General features: G+C 46.3%; 1 protein-coding gene across 1 annotated transcript in view; it reads left to right on the forward strand.

Moving 5' to 3' along the window:
- Positions 1–22,465, forward strand: part of LOC128837714 (solute carrier family 23 member 1-like) — a 69,319-nt gene that overhangs the window by 6,464 nt on the left and 40,390 nt on the right. The window contains exon 4 of the mRNA XM_054029099.1: positions 22,042–22,201. Coding sequence (XP_053885074.1) covers positions 22,042–22,201 — 160 coding nt within the window. The remainder of the gene's footprint in view (positions 1–22,041; positions 22,202–22,465) is intronic.

The raw sequence follows: 22,465 nt of genomic DNA on the forward strand, positions 1-22,465 counted from the left end.
TACGCAAATTCAGCTACGTGAATAGCGTAGCTGAATTCGACATATTGCAGCCGACTTACCCCGTTGTGAGGATGGCGGCAAAATCGACTTCTGCCGCTTTTTGTCGGCGGCGCTTACTACCACCTCCGCTGGTGGAGTTAGAGCGCCGATTTGGGGATCGATTGTCGCGTCCCAACGGGACGCGATAAATCGATCCCCGAGAGGTCGATTTCTACCCGCCGATTCAGGCGGGTAGTATAGACCAGACCCAAGATGTAGCTGCACACTCTGTAACTCTCCCAGCCTCCTCAACTCCTCCCCCCTCCTTCCTGTTTCCTGTCCCAACAGCCACTGCTCCCAGTTCCAATAATCACATGCAGCATCTAAACATCACATTCCCTCCTCTCTTAAGAAACTTTCCAAATTAAAATAAACATTGTTGTTCTAACCACAGGAACAAATATGAAACAAGACACTATACTGTTGGCAGGAATATTACACTGAAAACACTGTAGATACTACATAACATAGACGACCACCTGCCTGGACTAAAGACTAAGTCTGACAGGCTGTCTCTCAAGCCCCGGTTCCAGTGCAATGTCTTGTTGTGTTGGTTATACAGTGAAGTCATCCAATGCAAACTGGGTGTTGGCATAATCTCCTCTTGGTGCATAGGCAGGTGCAAGATAAGAAGCATTCCATACCCGCCCATCAGAAAATCGATAGGTGTAAGGTCCCTTCTTCTCTATGATTTTAAGAGGAGCTGTGAATTTATGGTCCACTTTGCGTAAGATTCCAGGTTTTCATATCCTAACAAAGGAACCACACTCAAACTTTGGTTCCTTAGCACCCCGCCATTTGTCTGTGAAAGCCTTAGACTTTGCTTGGTTCTGTTCAACTGTCTTTCTCACATCATCCTTGTGTGGGGCATCAGGTCGTGCCTTTAACAATCCAGCAAGGTTCAATTTAGTAGTCATCTGTTTCCCATGAAGTAACTCTGCGGGTGATCTTTGCGTTGTGGCATGTCGTGTAGCCCGGTATGCTTGCAAGAAATCAGTAGTGAAGGGTATCCACAATTGCCCTTCCAATTTAGCTGTTTGCAAACTCTCTTTCAATCTTCTGTTAAATCATTCGATTTCCCCATTGGCTTGAGGGTAATATAGGGATGACCTCTTGTGTAAAATGTTCCTCTCTTCTAGAAAAGTTTCAAACTCCAGGGAAGTAAATTGACTACCATTATCTGAAACCAGTTCTTTGGGGTTACCTTCCCGGCTAAAAACTGAAGAGAGGAACTTAATTACTGTAGCAGAAGAAATTTGCGATGTAAACGCCACCTCAGGCCATTTGCTGAAATAGTCTATTAAAGTGATGGCATAATGACAGTCAAGTGGAGCAGTAGCAAAGGGTCCTACAATGTCAATTGCCACTTTTTCCCATGCAGATTCAGGAATAGGAATAGGCTGTAATGGAGGGGTACATGTCACTGCTGTCTTATCATGCATTTGGCAAGTGACACAGGATTTTATGAGTGCTTCAGTTTGAGAGTCCATCCCTGGCCACCAATACAGATCCCATAGTCGTTGTTTGGTTCTGACAATTCCTTGATGAGTATTGTGTGCCAGATGTATGAGTTTTGACTGTAATTCTTCTGGCACAAGTAGCCGGTGTGTACCTCGTAGCACACAGCCATCGAGCAAAGAAAGTTCATCCCGAACTCTAAAATAAGGCAGCAAAACTGGGTCAAGGTTTTTAGGGTTACTGGGCCATCTCTTTGTCAGAAATTCCCGTAATTTTTGTTGAATTGGACACGCTGAACAAGCAGCTTGAAATTGTTCTCTTGTAATAAGCGCAACTACTACATCCTTATCCTCCGGTGGACCATCTGGTGAAGGCAAAGGCAGGTGAGAAAGGCAATCAGCTACCATATTTTAGTTTCCAGGCTTATATTCCAGTTCATAATTGAAAGAAAGTAGTCTTGCAGACCATCTAGCAATATGATATCCTGCTCTTCCCAGTCCTTTCGTGGTGGGCAACGTTGTCAAAGGGCTGTGGTCTGTGCGCAACTTGAACGTGCGGCCCCACAGGTAAGTTCTCCATTTTTCAGTAGCCCAGACACAGGCAAGTGCTTCTTTTTCAACTGTAGAATATTTTCTCTCAGCATTACTTAGTGTCCTTGAAGCAAATGCAACAGTCCTCTCTGTATTGTCCTCATGAAGTTGTGTGAGGAAGAGCCCCAAGTCCATAATCAGAAGCATCAGTAGTTACAATTGTGGGCAATGCGGGACTGAATAATGCAAATACTGGACTATGTACAATCAAGTTTTTCACCCTTTCGAAACTAACTTGTGCATCCGTTGTCCACACTAAGGTTGAACTTCTCCGTAGTAATTCTCGTAACGGTTCAATGACAGAAGCATAATTGGGAATGAATTTTGCATATTTAGGAGGTAAGACCCAAGAAGAAACGTAAGGTTTGCAAATCTGTTGGAGGAGGAGCATTTGAAATTGCCAGGATATGATCTGGATCAGGTTTTAGTCCAGCCTGTGAAATTGTATGCCCCAGAAAGGAGAGTTCAGTTTGTCTAAATTTGAATTTGGACCTATTGATTTTGAGGCCTGCTTTGCTGATGCAGTTTAGTACAGTCTGCAGGTTATTGTCATGCTCCTCAGTAGTATTTCCAAACACAATATCATCCAAATAGCACTGAACTCCATGTTGATTCTTCAGAATCAATGACATCATTTTTTGAAAGGCACTTGGGGCTGATGCGAGACCGTATGGAACACGTTTAAAACGAAATAGTCCCTCAGGTGTAGTAAATGCTGTGAGGTCTCTGCTATCTTCATGCAACATAACCTGGTGGTATGTGCTCTGCAAATCAAGAGTAGAAAACATCTTTTGCTCCACAGAGTTCTGCAAATACTTCCTCTATGTGAGGAAGAGGATGGCTGTCAATCACAATAGCTTTATTTGGCTCCCTTAAGTCCACACAAAGGCGAATGTCTCCACCCTTCTTCTGCGTCACTACTATAGGTGAAACCCATTCCAAGGAGTTAATCTCTTCAATAATGTCCTTTTGAACAAGTTTTCTAAGTTCCTCTGAAACAGCTTCCCTGACTGAAAATGGTAAGCGCCGTAATTTCTGTCGTACAGGCAACACATTATTCCGCATTTTAACTTTATGCAGAAACCCATAAGCACAGCCGAGTTTCTCCTCAACCTGGAGTTGGGTCCCAGCTGAAACTGGTGTATGTACCGCAAGAGTGTTTTGCTGAGGAAGATCAATTCGTCCATTAACTACCCTGAGATTTAAAGCAGCTAATAAATCTCTGCCAAGGATAGGAGTGCCTTTGTGAACAATGTAGAATTCCGCAGTTACACAGCGATCACCAAAAGTTACTATTGCTGGCAAGCAGCCATGTACTGGAATATGGTTTTTCAAATAGCATATCAAGTGAAGTTTGGGTTCAGTAAGAGGCACATCTTTAAAGTAATGCAAATAGATGGAATCAGGTAATATAGATACTGCTGAGCCAGTGTCCAACATTAGCTGAATAGAGTGTGATTTGCCTGAGGGTATGGCAGAAACATTTACAGTGCACTTTATCTGTTCTGGAATATGTGCAGTAGTGATTTTGTTTACACTCAGCACAGTAACATCTGGTATTGTAACTGCATGCACCTGTTGATTGAACTGGCTACTGTGACATACTTTAGCAAAATGCCCAATCTTTTTGCAATGATTGCACTGAGCTACTTTTGCTGGACATCCTGTGTAGCTTGCAAGGTGTTGTGGGGATCCATGCTTTTACTGTATTTTGCATTTGCTGATTCAGTGGCTTTTCATTAGTTTTCCTTTTGCAATTGTTTGTCTGCAGCGATAGTGAATTTTTCTGCAAAGGAGTCACAGCCTGGACTGGGTCTCTTGTACCCTGGCTCATTATTTTGGCTTCAGCTGTAGCTGACTCAATCTGAGTAGCAATGGTTATTGCTTTTTCTAGTGTAAGTTGCGCTTCTAGAAGTAAGCCTTCTCTTACATGAAGCATTGTTGTTTTCTCAATGAGCTGGTCTCTAATCATCTCATCTGCCATATTCCCTAAGTCACAAGTTACAATCAGACTCCTCAGGGAAGCCATATACTGCATTATAGTCTCCCCTGGTTTCTGCTCACGCTGGTGAAATCTGTAGCGATTAGCTACTACATTCACTTTTGGCACAAAAAAGTTCTTTAATGCAGTGAGTGCAGTCTCATATTTATCATCTGCAAGGGGAAAAGTATAAAATATACGCTGCCCTTCTGCTCCAAGGCAGTGGATTAGCAGAGCATGCTTTCTTACTTCAGAAGTCTCTGTAGCACTGATTGCAAGCAGATAAGTCTCAAACATACGGATCCAGGCAGTAAAAGCAATTGGAGGCTCACCTGGGCTTTGCAGAAAGGGTGCAGGTGGGTTCAGGGGCAGAAGATCCATCCTCGTCGCCAAAATGTTGTAGTCTCCAAAATGTTGTATCCACCAAGCAAAGTATCAACAACTTCAACAGAACTTTATTTACAGTGGAAGTTTCTTTTCCAAGCTGTAGCTGCACACTCTGTAACTCTCCCAGTCTCCTCAACTCCTCCCCCCTCCTTCCTGTTTCCTGTCCTTTCAGACTCCCAACAGCCAGTGCTCCCAGTTCCAATAATCACATGCAGCATCTAAACATCACAGGTCTCTATCACCCAACCCGTCACAGTGGCGTAGTCGAGCAGGATCTGTGCACAGCTGATTGCTTTGAGATACTACTAGTGATTTTAAGTGAGTTTTGAGTATGGTGACTGGAGACCTGACAACGTGGTTACTGGTTTGTTATTTTCTGTTTGTTTATTTTGGGTGAGGAAATAAGCACAAGAACACAGGAAAATGACTACCAGTGAGGCAGCTACAAAACTAGAGCTGGCCAGACTGGAAGCAGAAGAGAAGGCAAAGGACTGTGAGTTTCAATTGAGGCTCAAAGAAGCAGAGACAGCCAGGGAGGAGACTGCACACAGAAAGACTATGGAGGCAGAGGCAGCCAGGGAGGAAGCTGCTCACAAAAGAGCCATGGAAACCCAGAGGTTAGCCCTGGAGTTAAAAGACAAAGAGATTGAAGCCCAGAGGCTAGCATAGCAAGATGTTCAGCAGGAGAAGGAAAGAGAGAGGTGGCTAGCCCTGGAGTTAAAAGACAGAGAAATACAGGCCCAGATTGAGACCCAGAAGCACGAACTGACTGTTATGGAGTGGAAGAGACAAAACCCTTCAGCAGCTGGCTCCACTTCCTCAAAAATCCACAAATGGGAGCGACTATGTCCACAATATGATGAATCCAGTGATATTGCTGAATATTTCATCACCTTTGAGAGACTGTGCACCCTCCATGTAATTCCTGACGATCAAAAAATGACTATTTTAATGGCAAAATTGACTGGAAGAGCTCTGGACATATTCAACAAGATGCCTATTGATGATGCTTCAAACTATGGTAAATTTAAGGAACTGGTTTTGAAACAGTTTCAGATTATACCTGAAACCTACAGGGTTAAATTCAGGAGTCTTAAGAGGGGATCTGGATTGAGTAATGTGGCTTATGTAAATGCAATGAGATATTTGTTTTGTCGAAAGGGAAACTGAGCACACCTACTCACTGATCTGATGGCTTAATGCCAAAATGGGTCAACTTTGGAAAGTATGGAAATCTATAGTGAGTTGACACCAGTCGAAAAGGGGGAAGCGTTGTCAATGCTGCAAAGGTACAGTGAGGTATTTTCCAACAAACCAGAGAGGACACAGTTGCTGTCCCATAGAATCCTCATGAAAGGGGCTCAGCCCCCCTCACCCCCTTCCAGGCCTTACAGGGCCACCCGCAAGGTGAAGGAGCAAATTCAGGCTGAGATACAAAGTATGTTTGACCTGGCGGTGTTTAAGGAATCTGACAGTGCGTGGGCTTCCCTTGTGGCCTTGGTCCCCAAAAGGGATGGCACAATTAGATTTTGTGTAGACTATAGAAAACTTAATGCTGTCACTGTAACAGATGCCTACCCCATGCCAAGAATTGATGACATGCTGGATGTGCTGAGCCAAGCCAAGTACCTTAGTACCTTTGATTTGATCAAAGGTTACTGGCAGATCCCTTTGGAGGGGGAGGCACAGCAAAAATCAGCTTTTATCACTGACATAGGGCTCTATGAATTTATGGTGTTACCCTTTGGTCTGGTAAATGCTGGTACAACCTTCCAGAGACTGGTCAACAGAGTGTTAAATGGTTTGCAGGTTTCCCAATCCCGGTCTTGTGTTTGAATTTGCTTGGTCAAGGCTGCTTTTATTTCTCTATTCTTCCTTTCCACTTTTCCTGCACTCTGTGGGTGCTGGACTACATGCCATTTTTATTTGATTCCCATCATCAATAATAATGCTTTGACCACTGCTCCCACGAAGTGACGTCCTTGGTCACTATCCATGATCAAGGCTATAGCCCATCTGCTGAGCATTTGGGTTCAAAAAGCCTGAGCTATAGTTTGAGTTGTGTTATCTGGTGTGGGGATTACTTCCACCCATCTTGAAAAATCATCTATGACCACCAAGCAAAAGGTTTTTCCTGTAGGAGTTATTTTCAAAGGTCCAATGTAATCCATTTGTAATTTTTGCCATGGGCCCTTAGTGTCAGGTTGGTGTCTCAGTATTTTTTCTTTCTTGCTTTTAGAGTTAACTTGGGCACACACTAAGCATTATTGACAAAATCTATTAATAGGCATGTTCATTCCTGGCCACCACATTACCTTTTTTACTTGTGCTAATGTTCTCTTAGCCCCAAAATGTCCTTGTTCATGTGCAAATTGGATTATTTCTTCTCCATATTGTTCTGGAGGTACTCATCTTTCTTGATCTCCTTGCTTTGCTATGACCATTCTTGTTCTCTTGTTATTTCCCATTCTCCTTCTACTCCTGTTATCCTTTGTCCCACTTGTTTCCATTCTTGTTCTTCATACTGTATGATTGCTTTATGGTGTTCCAGAAGGTTTGAATCAGCTGTATCAGTGTTTGCAGTTTTTCTAGATTTGCTTCTTCTTTCATTCGAGATTGAGTTACCGCTTTGATGTCACTTTGAACCAGAAGATGTTGTAGCTGCTGCTTCCTTGGCCATGTTATCTGCCTTAGCACTGTAGTATCCTTCTAGAGTATGCTGTTTAGCATGAGCCTTAACGTGCTTGATTTCTGTGGAACCAGTCCTTTTCCGAATAATATCAATAATGATTTTCCCAGTATGCAACTTCTTTGCCTTCCTGTCGTTCCCATATGGGTGCCCATATACTCACTCATAGACTCATAGACTCATAGACTTTAAGGTCAGAAGGGACCATTATGATCATCTGGTCTGACCCCCTGCATGCTGCAGGCCATAAAACCGTCCCTACACCTTCCCTGGACTCTGCTGTTGAAGTCCCCAATCCTGTTTTTAGTGACTTCAATCGGCAGAGACCCTCCTGCTAGAGATCCCTGCCCCATGCTGCGGAGGAAGGCGAAAAACCTCCAGAGGCTCAGCCAATCTGCCCTGGAGGAAAATTCCTTCCCGACCCCAAATGTGGCGATCAGTAAGACCCCGAGCATATAGGCAAGAGTCTCCAGCCTGACCCCGTTAGCCATTATACTATTTACCCACCATTGCTTGGCTTTCCTTGACTACTATGTTTTACCATTAAACCATTCCCTCCATAAACTTATCTAACTTTATCTTGAAACCAGACAGGTCCGTCGCCCCCACCGTTTCCCTCGGTAGGCCGTTCCAATATTTCACCCCTCCTTGCACAGTCCATTGAGAATCAGAGCATATGACTACATCACAGTCCAAGGGAGTTGCTTCAAATGCCAGTTTGACTGCTGCCACTTCGCATCTCTGGGCTGACATCCTTTCACATGGGATCACCAGTTCTTGTTCTGGAAACAAACAAACAACTGCTGCTGAACAAACAGGTTGACTTTCCTTGTAAGAACTAGATCCAGTGGTGCAAGTAGAAATAATTTCTTGCTGGTACTCCACTCATGGGAGGGACACAACGGGGGAGCACATGACCTTCCCACATAATCCTCCATGTGACTCCTCCCCACCCCGTCCCCATCCTGGGGCCCCCACGCTCTCCCTATCCCCTCTGTCATCCCCCTGACCTCTCTAAAATGTTACAACTGTATCTGTTAAACAGATGCAGTTGTAAAATGATGCTTTGGGCACCTCATGTCACCTGTAATTCCAGGTGTCATTGAGGATCCAGCAGCACCCCAAATTGAAAACTTCTTAAATGAAAGGATAGGAAGAACAATCACCCCACTTACCCTTAGATAAAGGGAAGCTGGCAGAAGATTAATTTGGACATAAGGGAAGCAGTGATAGTGTGTTAAGGGAATGTCTTCACTACCAACATTAAAGCACTGCCACAGCAGCGCTTTAACGTGGCTGTGTAGTCATGGCACCAGTGCTGGGAGAGAGCCAGCGCTGTAAAAAAACCACCCCCAGGAGGAGAGTAGCTACCAGCACTGGGGCACTGTCTACACTGCCACTTTACAGCGCTGAAAATTGCAGTGCTCAGGGGGGTGTTTTTTCACACCCGAGTGAGAAAGTTTCAACGCTGTAAAGTGGCAGTGTAGACAAGGCCAAAGTATTGCTCTCCGCCAGGCACTAGGAAAGCAAAGGTGCTGCGCCATCTGGGTTTGATGGAAAAGAGGCATTGAACTGTGTGTGCTATGTACTGTACATCTTGACAGAACTACAGCCCAAATTATTTTATTGTTTTCCTCAGTATGACATACAGGAGGGGCAATCAAAATCAGCCTGCCACAACATGTATGAGAACTGTTTCTGGACAGATAAGTAATTGATCAAAATCACATTCTCTGATCTCTTGGGGCCAAATCCTGTTCCCATTGAAATCAAAAGAGGTTTTTCTATTGAGATCAATGGGAACAGGCTTTGATATTTGGAGAGCAAAGAACAAACCCGCTCAAGCAAGGGCTATGTTGCTTGTACCACAGGTATCAAAAGCTGCTGACTTATGTGAGAAAGTCAGCAGACATCTGATCTTTATCCATTGCAAGGGAGATAGCAATGAATGAGACTAGAACAGACTTTGCACCATATACATCTCATAAGTCCATCTGCAAAGGATCAAGGAAAAACGAAGGCATTTATATTATCAGATTATCGTAAAGTCCTTAGTCCCTTGATTAGAATGCTCCCATCAGTATATGTTCTGTGATAAAGTTCCTCCTCTATCTTGGTGGGTCCTGCGCTTATTGGCGGATTTTCTTGCCTCAGAGATTCACCATGTGGGTTGGGGAACAGCCCAGAGACCTTCCCCTCTGGAAGAACTCACAGTCCAGGTCAATTGGGAGGTTTGGGGGGAACCCGGGCCTGCCCTCTACTCAGGGTTCCAGCCTAGGGCCCTGTGGACTGCAGCTGTCTATAGTGTGTCCTGTAACAGCTGTATGACAGCTATAACTCCCTGGGCTATTTCCCCATGGCCTCCTCCAAACACCTTCCTTATTCTCACCACAGGACCTTCCTCCTGGTGTCTGATAACGCTTGTGCTCCTCAGTCCTCCAGCAGCACACCCTCTCACTCTCAGCTCCTTGCGCCTCTTGCTCCCAGCTTCTTACACTCGCACCACAAACTGAAGTGAGCTCCTTTTAAAACCCAGGTGCCCTGATTAGCCTGCCTTAATTGATTCTAGCAGCTTCTTCTTAATTGGCTCCAGGTGTCCTAATTAGCCTGCCTGCCTTAACTGGTGCTAGCAGGTTCCTGATTACTCTAGTGCAGCCCCTGCTCTGGTCACTCGGGGAACAGAAAACTACTCATCCAGTGACCAGTATATTTGCCCTCTACCAGACTCCTGTACCCCACTGGTCTGGGTCTGTCACATATCCCTCCCCCCTGCTCAACGCCAAGGGATTGGGCAGTTTGGGACGCCAGACAGTGCACAGGTGACAAGCCATCGGCATTGCCATGACGGCTCCCTGCTCTGTGTTGCACATGGAACTGGAAAGGTTGGAGGGATAAGAACCATCTGGTCACCCTTGTGTTCTTCTCCTTGTTCTGCTGCATCCATTGAAGAGGGGCATGGTCGGTCACGAGGACAAATCTGCGCCCGAGCAGGTAGTAGCGTGATGTTTCCAGGGCCCATTTTACAGCGAGGCATTCTCTCTCCACCACTGCATATTTTTGTTCCCTTGGAAGGAGTTTCCAACTGAGGTATAGAATTGGGTGTTCCTCCTCCCCGACCATCTTTGATAGAACGGCCCCCAACCCTACTTCCGATGCATCCATCTGCAGGATAAACTCCTTGGTGAAATCAGGGGCTATCAGTATGGGGTTACTGCAGAGGGCAGTCCGTAGGTCTGTGAATGCTTCCTCTGCTGCGTCAGAGCATCTCACCAGATCAGGTCCACGGGCTTTCACTAGGTCTGTCAGGGGGCTTGTCCTTGTGGCAAAGTGGGGAATAAATCGTCGGTAATACCACACCACACCTAGGATCGCCTGGACTTGTTTCTTGCGACTTGGTCCAGGCCAATTTTGGATGGCCTCTAACTTGTTCACTTGGGGTTTTACCAGACCTTTTCCCACAATGTAGCCAAGATATTTGGCCTCTGTAAACCCTACAGCACACTTGGCAGGGTTTGTTGTAAGGACAGCTTGCCTGAAGGTATCGAGGACTGCCTCCATCTTCTCTAGGTGGGTTTCCCAGTCTGGGGTATGAATGACCACATCGTCCAAGTAGGCAGCAGCAGAACTGTTATGTGGGCGTAATAGCTTGTCCATGAGGCGCTGGAAGGTAGCTGGGTCCCCATGTAGTCCAAAAGAGAGGACAGTATATTGAAAAAGACCCTCTGGTGTAGAGAACACAGTCTTTTCCTTTGCGTCTTCTGCAAGGGGAATCTGCCAGTACCCCTTTGTCAAGTCTAGGGTAGTCAAGTACCAGGCATTACCCAGACGATCCACTAGCTCATCTATGCGAGGTATGGGGTATGCGTCGAACTGGGATACTTCGTTTAGTCGCCGGAAGTCGTTGCAAAATCTTGTGGCACCATCAGGTTTGGGCACCAGCACAATTGGGCTGGACCACTGACTGGGATTCTTCGATGATCCCCAACTCCAGCATTTTTTTTACTTCTGCTTTTATTTCCTCCCTTTTTGCCGCTGGCACCCGATAGGACCTCATTGTTACTCTGGCCCCAGGATTCGTGACGATGTGGTGATATGTCTCGGTTGTGTGACCCAGTTTTGTCAAGAACACATCTTGGTTTCATTCTTCTGATCTGGTGTTAAATCGGGAGATACTCTCACCTGTTTGGAAGGCTTGTTTTCCTGGGTTAGGTCTTTTTGGACCATTGTGCATGCCTCTTGTGCGTGCCAGGGTTTCAGAAGGTTAATGTGATAAATCTGTTCTTGTTTTCTGCGTCCTGGCTGCCGCATCTTGTAGGTTACTTCCCCCATGGGTTCAACCACCTCATAGGGCCCCTGCCATTGGGCCAGAAGCTTGCTTTCTGCCGTGGGTACCAACACCATGACCCGATCCCCTGGTTGGAACGGTCGCACTTTTGCCTGGCGATTGTAATGGGTTCACTGGGCCTCCTGGGCCTTCTCCAAATGTTCCCGTACAATAGGGGTAACCCGGGCTATCCAGTCTCGCATCTGCATTACATGCTGTATTATATTTCTCCCCTCATTGGGTTCCTCTTCCCAGATCTCTTTGGCGATATCTAGTATGCCACGGGGGTGACGCCCGTATAATAACTCGAAGGGGGAAAACCCAGTTGAGGCCTGTGGTACATCCCGGATAGCGAACATAAGGTAGGGTAGTAAGGTGTCCCAATTCTTCCCATCCCGACTTACCACCTTCCTTATCATAGCCTTGAGGGTTTGGTTAAACCCTTCTACCAACCCATCAGTCTGCGGATGGTAGACCGAAGTTTTCAGGGTATGTATATGAAGCAGCGTACAGAGGTCCTTCATTAACTTCGACATAAATGGGGTTCCTTGGTCGGTTAATATCTCTTTCGGTAGCCCCATTCCACCAAAGATCCCCACCAGCTCTTTGGCTATAGTTTTAGAGGCCGTGTTCTGCAGGGGGACGGCTTCTGGGTAGTGAGTAGCATAGTCCAAAACAACAAGTATATATTGGTGGCCCCGAGCCGTCTTCTCCAGGGGTCCCACTAGGTCCACGGCTATTCGCTCGAAGGGGACCTCTATGATGGGAAGGGGTACTAAAGGTGCCCTCAAGTGGGGACGGGGACTGTGCAGCTGACACTCCGGGCAGGAGGCACAGTACCTCCGCACTTCTTCATGTACTCCGGGCCAGAAGAACCATCGTAGGACTCGTGCCAGGGTCTTCTCTACCCCCAAATGCCCCCCAAAAAGATGACTAGGAGCAAGACTTAATACAGCGTTCTGGTGTTTTTGAGGTACTAGGATCTGCTGTACCTTCTGCCCCTGTACTGGTGGAACCTGGTATAAGAGATCCTTCTTCATTATGAAGTAGGGTCCTGGTCCCTGGGTTTTTCCTTCCACAGGGACCCCATCTATTTCAGTCATCTCCTTCCTAATGTGTCATACCTTGGGTCTTCTGCCTGGTCCCGTCCAAAATTTCCTCTCCCAGGGCTAATCTGCCCAAGACCTAGGGGCCCAGTCTCTGTTGCCTCTACTGGTTCAGAAGCATTAGGGTGGGGGTCAGACTCAGGTACTTCTCCCTCCTGCGTGGCCTTCTTTTCAGCTGCGCGGGTCTGCCTACCTACAAGAGAGACCCTCTGGCTTTGGGTCAGTATTCGGGTTCCCAAGGCCTTAGCTGCCCTTCTTTCCCTTTTTGTCTTTCTACACTGTCTGGGAGTGGAGAACAAATCTGGGGATATTTCAGAGAAGATTGGGGGTTGACAGTCTGCTGTGGATGCCTCACCAGTTTTAGGGTCCCCATCTTTCTCCAATCCCCCTACTGGGAGTAAGATTCCAAACCCTGGGACATCCTTCCCTATGAGCACCGGATATGGGAGTTTAGGGACTACACCTGCTGCTACCTCAGTAGTGTTCCCTTGGATCTTGATTTTTACTGGGATGGTGAGGTAGTAATTAACTGTCCCATGGACACATGTTATCCCTGTACGTTTAGCCTGCAGCAGCTGACTACGTTTCACGAGCTTCTCTGAGATAAGCGTGATAGCACTCCCCAAATCAAGCAGTGCCGTGGTCCCTACCCCATTTAGTTTCACTGGTCTGGTATACATATGTGGGGTTAGTGATACCCCCACAAGGTGAATTAGGGAGCATGGATCTGCCCAGTTCCCCAGGTTACACTGCATAGGCTCCTCAGCATTGGGACAATGTGCAGCTATGTGTCCCCACTCCCCGCAGGCATAACATCTGTATGGAGCCCTAGGCGTTCCCCGGTCTCTTGGTTTGGGCAGTCTAATATCACGATCCTCTTCTCCCTTAGTGCTCCGACTCTTTGTGGCCTCTGATGGGCCTTCAGCCTCTCTCTTTTTCCACCTGGGCCCTCCTGGTGGCCCAGTCACCTGAACTTTAGGGCTTGGTGCTGCTAGTTTAACCCGGCGTGCCTCTTCCCTCTTCACTGGTATATTTCCTTCTCTGTGTACTGTAACTAAATCTGGTCCCCCAAGCAAATATTAATATAAGGCAGAACTGATTCAGAAAATATTTAAATTAGTTGGTTAACACCAGTGATTCAGGATACCAAGCTCCTCAAAGGCCAGCAGTTCAGAAAACAGTTTGATTCAGTTTAAAGACCTTTTTTCTTGGACACGACAGTAACCATCCTCTGCTACCAAATGTTGGGCCCTTGGGGTTAATATCCCTGGATGGATCTTTAATGGCTCCCAGCGGAGCAGATAACTGTCATACCAATGAAAAAGGTCCACAGTAATTAACTTGCATACACTGCAGTTTATTTGAGAAGGAATTACATGTGGTAAAGGGTTACATTAAGCACATAACTCCTGTTAGACATTAAGCACATAACTCCTGTTAGACATTAAAGAACTATACATTAAGAGCTACACATTCCTCTTAGTGAGCCTCTCTTTCACAAACATACACAAACAGGCCCTGTGCTAGCCTCACATGGTTACTGCTTGGCAAACAGAGAAGGTAGTTACCAAGTCTATGGACAACTTCCTCCCTCCAGGTCTGGTCTTCTCAGCCGTCTGGTCTGTCTCGGATTCCCTCACGGCAAGGCCTTGGCTGCCTGGAAACTCCTGTGGTCACAGTCCTACTCAAGCCCATGGAGCAGAGTTTTGGCTACTCTATCTAGCAGCGTCTTCAAGCGTCAGTTAAGGAATCCCCTCTCCCTCTTCTCCTCCTTCTCGTCTCTCAGTAATTTACTTTGTTTGATTCTTATTCTCTTTTTCCCTCAAAGGAGTCACATGTCTCAAAAGCATGCCCAGCATGTAGCTATTAATTTTAGGTGATTAGTATTTTGGAAGGGGCTGGGGGGTGGAGATCAAACAAAAACCACTCCACGTTACTCACTCATCAATCATTCACTCTGGCTCTCTGCGTGGTGTCCTTGCTGTAGGGTCACTATAACCAGGTTGGCCTGTGCTCCATGCTGAAACTTTGTGCATGTGATATTTACTTTTGAATGGGCCTGTATTTACCAACGAATAGGTTCAATATCGATCTCACACGCAGGCTTTTCCAGTCCTTTATCAAATCTGCTTTTGCTTAAAGGGACCCTGATCCCAGGATCCTCTGCAATTCTTCAGCCATGTTTAAGTCATGTCAAGTTGTGCTCACACCATTCATTCAGCACAGCCACACCAATCGGGCACCATCCCATCTTCTTCCTCCACCCCCAACACCCTGACCCCTGCTTGCTCCTCTCTGCCCCCTTCCCTCCCCTTGGAGGGAAGAGGCTGGGTGGGGGCGGGGCCTCTGGGTGGAGGGTGGGGCCATGGTCCAGGCACTGGGGCCCACAAAAGACTAATCCGGCCCTGGTGTTGGTGAAAGGGTTTGGAATAAAATACACACTGAACATTGAAAGGAAGTGGGTCTGAGCAGTTTTGGGGGCATCAGAGGATGGGGACAGAGCATTGCCCTGTCACACAGGGGAATATGGGAAAAAACAAACGATTATGAAATGACAATGTTTGTGTTATAGCATCCAAGAAAGACTACTGAAGGGACAGAGAGTCTCTTTGTTCACAGTCAGGCAAGGCTCCCTAATATGCTTAAGGCTGATTCGTTTTAGCTGCTTTTCAACAGCACAAAGGCCCTTTTGATTCCAAGAGAAATCTGCTAATCACAATCTTCTTGCACCAAGCGGCTACTTCCTGGTGCATTTAATCTGGAAGATAAACTCTTACTTGGAAGTTTCGAGGAGCTCCCAGCATTGCTGTAGTGGCTGCTCATGAAGGGCAAGTACATCAGGAGTTGGTGGGAGAGGAGAGAGTGCGAGACCAGTGCTCCCTAGCTGTGACTCAACCTTTGTCAGGAAGGAGATCAGCAACAGATCCCCATCCCAATTGGTGCTGAAAAGATTGTAATGGCTGGTGGCTTTTATATGGAAGATAAAACCACCAAGAGCTCACATGAGTGAGAAATATGTATTTAGATGGGGTATAATCCTTCATGCCTTAGGGCATATAGTGACCTCTAAATGACATAGGTTAGGAAAACAACCTCCCATGTGGGTGGACAGGTTATTCCATTACTGTCTATTCCAGAATTTCTACATCTTTATCAGATGCATCAAGCACTGGCCATTGTCAGAGACAGGATACCAGACTAGATGGAGATACCTATCTAGTGGTGTTTGTCTGAAATATCCCCATGCTGTTAGCGAGTGTTCAGGAATTGATCCAACTGGAGAATGTTAAGTGGGTTCTGTTGAGTTACTGAGGCAGGTGGATTGTTATCCTACCTGGACATAAGGGAGATGGAATCCCCTCTGAGGGAAACCCTCTTCCTAGGGGGTCCTGTAATTCCTTTTCCCAGCAATTAGCTGATGGGGTGTCAGTAAGTGGCTCAGGCCAGATTCTCTGGCTTTGGGAGACCTGATGGTGTTAGCTGCTCTCACATGTTTTTTAGACAGCCTGCCAGAGAGGGGGCAGAGTTGGGTGTGCCAGCACCAGTCATCTTTGCTGGCAGGGGCTCTGTGGCACACAGAAGGCTTCATAGAGACTGAGATGGCAGAGAGACCCTAGAGCAGTGGTTCTCAACCTATTATGGGCTGCATATGCAGTTCTCTATGTGTTATGTAGTCCACATAACACACAAATATATCCATACTACCTGCATGGCCCTGAAGCTATCACATGGGTCTCAGCTGTGTGCTGATTGGGCCGCAAGTGGCCCGTGGGTTGAGAACCACTGCCCTGTAGCAATGGCTTCAGCCCAGACTTGAAGGATGAACTGTGCGACAGACCAAGGAACCATCTGGAAGAAAACTAATGGGCCTTAGGGGAGCTGAAAAGGATGTTTCCCTTCCTGTTGCGTGTGTGCTTGTGGAGATCCTGGCATGCACATTCTGTCCCATGATGGAATGTAATTTGGGGGGAGATGTGGACTTAGCAGGACAATCACCCAGACTCCAGAGGGTAGCCCACAGCTTAGCCTTGATTTGTTCTCTGTGTGCAAAACAGGGACATATACCAAAACCTTGTCCCTTCCAGAAGCATGATAATGGGGAGACACAGGGTCTTGCCAAATGTGCAAGGTCTTGAGATCCTAGGAGGTGTATTGTGCACAGGATTCCCAGGCCTATCCTTCTGCAATAATTCCTCTATGAGCAAAGGATTGTGCGGGCAAAGCAGGTTGCGAGTGGCCTGCCAATTAGTGTGGCTTGAGACCACTTATACTAGTAGTCTGCCTGGGATATAGAACATAAGCTGGGTAGGGCATCCACGGATGGGCTTCCATGAGATCGGGTCAAATGGGTGGTGTGAACAGGCTGCAGAGTGAACACTCGTCCTTCACCTTCTTTCCCCCACTTGGGAGCCAAAAGCAGTGGATCCTTCCACTAGTAAAATTAGAGTTTGGCCGCAAGTAAATTATCTGTCACCTTTGTGCACCATACATAAAATTACTCATGGAATGTCAAAGAAGCTCTTTGAGGCAGAGACCCTCTCTGCCTGTCACTGTTATGAGATACCTAGTGCATGCTTGGTGCTTTATAATTAATCATAAGCACAGTATAACAATTCTTTCCTGTAAACTCCAGACAGTTGTCCTGCGAGCCACACTGGCAAGAACTCTGTGAACTATCAAGCGTAGCCTCAGCATTACAGTTTGTTCTCAGTCCTAAACCAGAGCTAGCTGTGAACTACTATGTTGTAATGCCATGCAAACACACCCACCACAGAGCAACAAATCTATTATTTATTCAACAGGGGTGTTATTGGGCCTTCTTTAAACAAATAAAACTGACAAACGAAACTACTACCTTGAAAAACCTCTCTGAGGTCTGAAATAGGGTCAGTGCAGTAACAATAAATGACTGCTTGGGTGGACTACTTTACACAAGAACTTGCTGGTGAGTTTCTGGAAGTGTTCAAACAAACCCTAATCTCACAGTGTGCAAGTAACCATGAAGGCAGAAATGCATAATTTATAAGGGAAGGAGACAGTTCTGTATATTTATATAGCATGTTTAATCTCAAAATGCTTTCTAGGCTCCTGGATATGCCTAAAACACCACTAATAGAGGCTGAGATTTTCAAAGAAGACTAGAGGAATTAAGCCACATAACTTCCATTGAAATTAACGAGAGCCATGTGCCTAAATCCCCTTTTTTGGCTTTTAGAATTTCAGCTTTACCTTCTCTGTCTCACTTTCCCCCGTCACAATAAATAGACGTCCTGTAGACTTGTGCTTTGGCGTATCTGCTGATGAAACTTCTATCATCTAATGTTGTTCAGCTAGTTACACTTGAGGAGGGGGGACCTCTTGCTTCTGAAGATGACAGAAAGTGCAACTTCCCATGTGGAAGGCTAGTCTATGAATGCATCACTTATTTGGTGTTCTGAGGTACAGGCTCACTGGAAAACCTGAAATCCCAGGTCCAGAAGAACTCTAATACCTGATCAGTCCATCTGTGATGCCCATAGGCGTGTGCTGAACCCTGTAGCCAAACCTTTCACACCACCAAAGTATCCAGAAGGAACAGCCCCGGATAGCATGGAAGAGCCTACAGAGGGAGGAATTGCAGACAGTGGCATGGAGCCTGAGGTAGGGAGTACATGACCTCTTTCCCCAGGAGATCCATCAATACCCAGGTGCTCTGGGTGAGAACTGAAGCCCATCGTCTGGTTAACCTATGACTCATAGAATCATAGAATATGAGGGTTGGAAGAGACCTCAAAAGGTCATCTAGTCCAACCCCCTGCTCAAAGCAGGATCATCTCCTGATGGTGTCTCTTGTGTTCCACAAATGGGTGTTGGGAGTGTGCTGCCCAGTACTGGAAACCCCTCTGTTATCCTCAAAGTTTAGTAGGGCATTGTGCTTGTGTATGTTATATTGCCTGTTTTTGTGGTATTCTTAATCAGAGTATGAGCTCAAAAGTATATCTTGATTGTATTATGTACTACCTTATGTTTATGCTGAAGTACTTGATAATGACATCTGATATTTCTCAGGTGGGGGATGGCATAACTCTCTTTTGGGATTTCCTGGCCCCTGGACCTCTGGGCTGAGCCTCTAGGGGCATGTCTACACAGCCTATAGCAGTGAGCCTCCCAGCCCAGTTGATAGACTTGGGCTAACGAGGCTCATGCTAGAGCTCTTAAAGCTGCATAGCCAGTGCTTTTAAGCTGGAGGGTGGGATCTGAAGCCCAAGGGGGAAGTGGGCCATACTCCAGCCCAAGTTGCAACTTCAAAGCACTGGCTATGCAGCTTTAAGAGCTCTAGCATGAGCCTTGCCAGCCCAAGTCTATCAACTGGGCTGGGAGGCTTGCTGCCGTAGGCAGTGCAGACATACCTTATGGGGCCCTGTTGAAAGGGTTATGACTAAGATGGCTGCCAGAGCCCTCAGACCCCATTCCCAGAGTGCTTGGAGTCAGAGGTGGGGAGTGAAGGAACTAGAAACCCCTGCTGGAACCAGTTAAGGAGGTTTCTGCATGGGATGATCTGGATGAGCAGGCCACTGAACCAATGTCAAGTCAGGGCTGCAGTTTTTCTGTTTGGAAGCTGAGAAAGATGCGACATGGCTCAGGGCGTCCCTGCTAAATTCCCACTTCCCTGGAGGGAGTTTGTACAGCTCTGAGTCTTTAGCTGCATGGACCAGGTATTTCCAGCACTGCAGTGATGAGAATCCACCAGGGAAAGATTCAACCAGCTACTGAGAGCCAGCTGAGACCACAGGAGGATTCCAGACCAGAGAACAGATGATCCCAATTGAGAGAGGACCCTGCCCCACCCAGGGGTGGAGAAAAATGACGTTTATTTAAAAGCAGGCCAATGATCCAGCACTATGACACAGAATCCCAGGATGTTCAGCCCTGGCCTATCACCTGGGGAAGGTGCTAGGTAGGAAGTGGCGGGTTGGAAAAGTTTGTGAGTGTTAGGAGGTGGGGAGTTGGTTAAATTACAAACGTTGGTTAAGTATTAGTTAACCTTTTTAATCCCTTCCTTCACCAGGTTCTATTTTCCTGTCTCTCCTTTCCAGTTATAGGGTTACGTTTGGTGTGTATTATTCCATTGACGTTTGTTTTATTTACTTTGTCTCCTGTGTACTGGGCTTGGCACCCCTTGCCAGCTACAAACATGGCCATTAATTTATCAAGAAACAATGCCCCTGTGTCTCTGGCACAGCAAGGAATCACTTGAGGCACCATGAGCTAAGAAGAAGAACCCAGGACCTGATCTGTTCAAGAAGAGGGGAGAAGCTGCTCCAAATATTGGTCTTAGCAAGCACCAGGGAGAGAAGAAGGCTTAAGCCATGCCGGGGGGTGTGTGTGGGCTACAGAGCATTTATATCACCGTATTGTCAAGACCTGCTCTAAGCAGCATTATATAATGACATGGTAGTAAAACTCCCTGAGCCCAGTGTATGCTAATGCTCCCACAATAGGTACCTGAACTGGTGCTGCAGCATCAGTGGGCGATTTTCAGAAAGAGCTCAGTGTGGATACAACCTTGTTCTGTGGGATAACAAGGTAATAAAACTTGAAGAAGGGGCTGAAGGGTGGGGAGGGGATAAAAGAATAGGGAGGTCTGATTTAAGGAGAGAGCATCTGTATCCCAGTGGCATGTAAATGAAGTCCCTGTGGAGGCAATTTAATGTAGGTGGTAAAGGCGTAAAAAAAGATTAAGCTGTTTGTGTAGTATGTCAGGCTGGCGATTGTTTAATCTCTGTAAAATATGGATCCCAAGTTGAAAGGCATTATAGAAGGCAAAGTACTATTATTTATTCAAAACTATAGTGTGTGTGTGGGGAGGGGGTACAAATAATTTCCATTCACTTTGGTGCAATCATGTGCAGATACCACAACACGTCTCCCCTTCTAGCTTCTGATAAGCTTTGTGGGCCAGAAGTATACAGAGAATGGTCCAGTGGCTAGGGCTCTAGTCTGAGACTCTGGGGATCCTTGGGCAGGCCACTTAATGTTTTCTGTGTCTCAGTTCCCCATGTGAGTAATGGCAGTGATAGCACTTCCCTATGTCAAAGGGCTGTTGTGAGGACGAATACAGTATGGATTGTGAAGAGCTCAGATACTACAATAATGGGGGCCACATAAGTACCTTAAATGGACAGAAGTGTGGGTGTTGCAGAGGAAGGTTTGAAGGGCCAAAGAATTAATTATATGCTAGTTGGGAGTGAAACCCTTGTAGTGAGTTCTTAGGTGAGGTAGTGGCATCCTCCTCTAGGAAACGCAATATTGCCAGCCCCACACACTCAAAAATCATGTCAGCCCTGCCAAAATCACAAGGTTTTTTTTGTTTGTTTTTTGTTTTTGTTAAATTGAGGATCATTTAGTTACCTTCTGGCTTTCTGAGCCTTTAGAGTGCACTTACGTCATGTTTCCATGCTTTTCTCTGCAACTATGAGGGTCAGAAACACAATGAAAGCTGATATTTTCAGGCAGTCTCTTGATCCCCGAAACTGGGCTTTTAAGAAAAATCCCAGCTAACACAATAAAATGGTGAGAGTTGCAACACTGGAAACCTTTTCAGAGAAATCTGGACTTGGTGCAATCTGCACTTTGGAGACGTGACAAACCGCGTTCAGAGGGGATGACTCCATCAAGGGCCATCACTCCAACATGCCTTCAATTTGGTGGCAGAATTTTAACCAGGGACCCTCAGCAGCCCCCTCCAGTAGATCACAGCTTCACTGTGAGTTACTTGTAGCCTGTTTGCGGAGAATCAGGCCCCTTATTTAAGTCTCAGATTGGGTCTCTTTCCCCTCCCTTTTGCTGTTTCCTAGAACTTCCCCTTCTGCCCCTTCACACTTAGCCACAAACTTCTGTCAGTCAGTTACTCTTTCTTTGCTTTGGTTCCTTCCCTTTTCTCTTCTCTCTTCCCTTGTTCTTTTACCATCTTGTAGCACAAAGACCTGATCCGAAACATACAGACACATGCTTTAAGATGGCTGTTTTCCTTCCTTAAAAACAGTGCCGCAGATAGGGATGAGGGACCCAAAGTTTGAGTCCAGAAGCAGCATTTCCCAATGCTTGGGGTACTACTATTGTGTCAAAATACATACTGGCTCTTGGGTATTGTTGGTGACAGGGTTCACAGAAACATCAGTGTATTGAAAAGGAAATTGCCAAAGGCAAACATGAGAGAGGCCGAATCCCTCTTTTGAAATAATAAAGGTGGCTTAAGACATCTTTTTGTTGTCAGGTCTCTGCTGAGACCTATGGATTTCCACTGATTCTCTGCATGCTGAGGTGCTTACTGATCCACCCCGTTCACCCAAGTCAATTACTCTGAAATATCCTTTCTGTATCTCACTGCAGGAAGACAGTACTACTAACCAAATACTTTCCCCTGCCAGGGATGGGGCTTCCAGAGATCAAATAGCTTAACTCTCTGCCATCTGGCTTGTTTCCAGGTTGCCCATTCTCCAAGGAGGGACTTTTGCGTTCTTGACTCCTACCCTTGCCATGCTCTCCCTCCCTAACTGGAGATGCCCTGCGTGGACGCAGAATGCCAGCCAGGTGAATGCTACTTCACCGGAGTTCATCGAAGTCTGGCAGTCGAGGATGCGAGAGGTAATCCCTGTGAGCTACTGCCAGAAGGGCAGCTATAAAAACCTGAGATCGTCTGAATGGGCCTTGAGGTGTCAGAGAGGGAAGTCAAGTCCCAGGAGAGACCCCTGCTTACTAGTGAATACAAGGCTACATTCTAACTTGCAACACTGCAGATATCTGTGGTTTATAGATTTTGCTCATGAACTCGTCCCGAAGGCTGTGGACATGCTGTTAGAGTATTTTATTTTCTGGGAAAACATATTCCATGTCAGGGCCATTTCTGTG

The sequence above is a fragment of the Malaclemys terrapin genome, chromosome 1 (assembly GCF_027887155.1).
Source record: "Malaclemys terrapin pileata isolate rMalTer1 chromosome 1, rMalTer1.hap1, whole genome shotgun sequence".
In the NCBI taxonomy this organism is placed as follows: domain Eukaryota; kingdom Metazoa; phylum Chordata; order Testudines; family Emydidae; genus Malaclemys; species Malaclemys terrapin.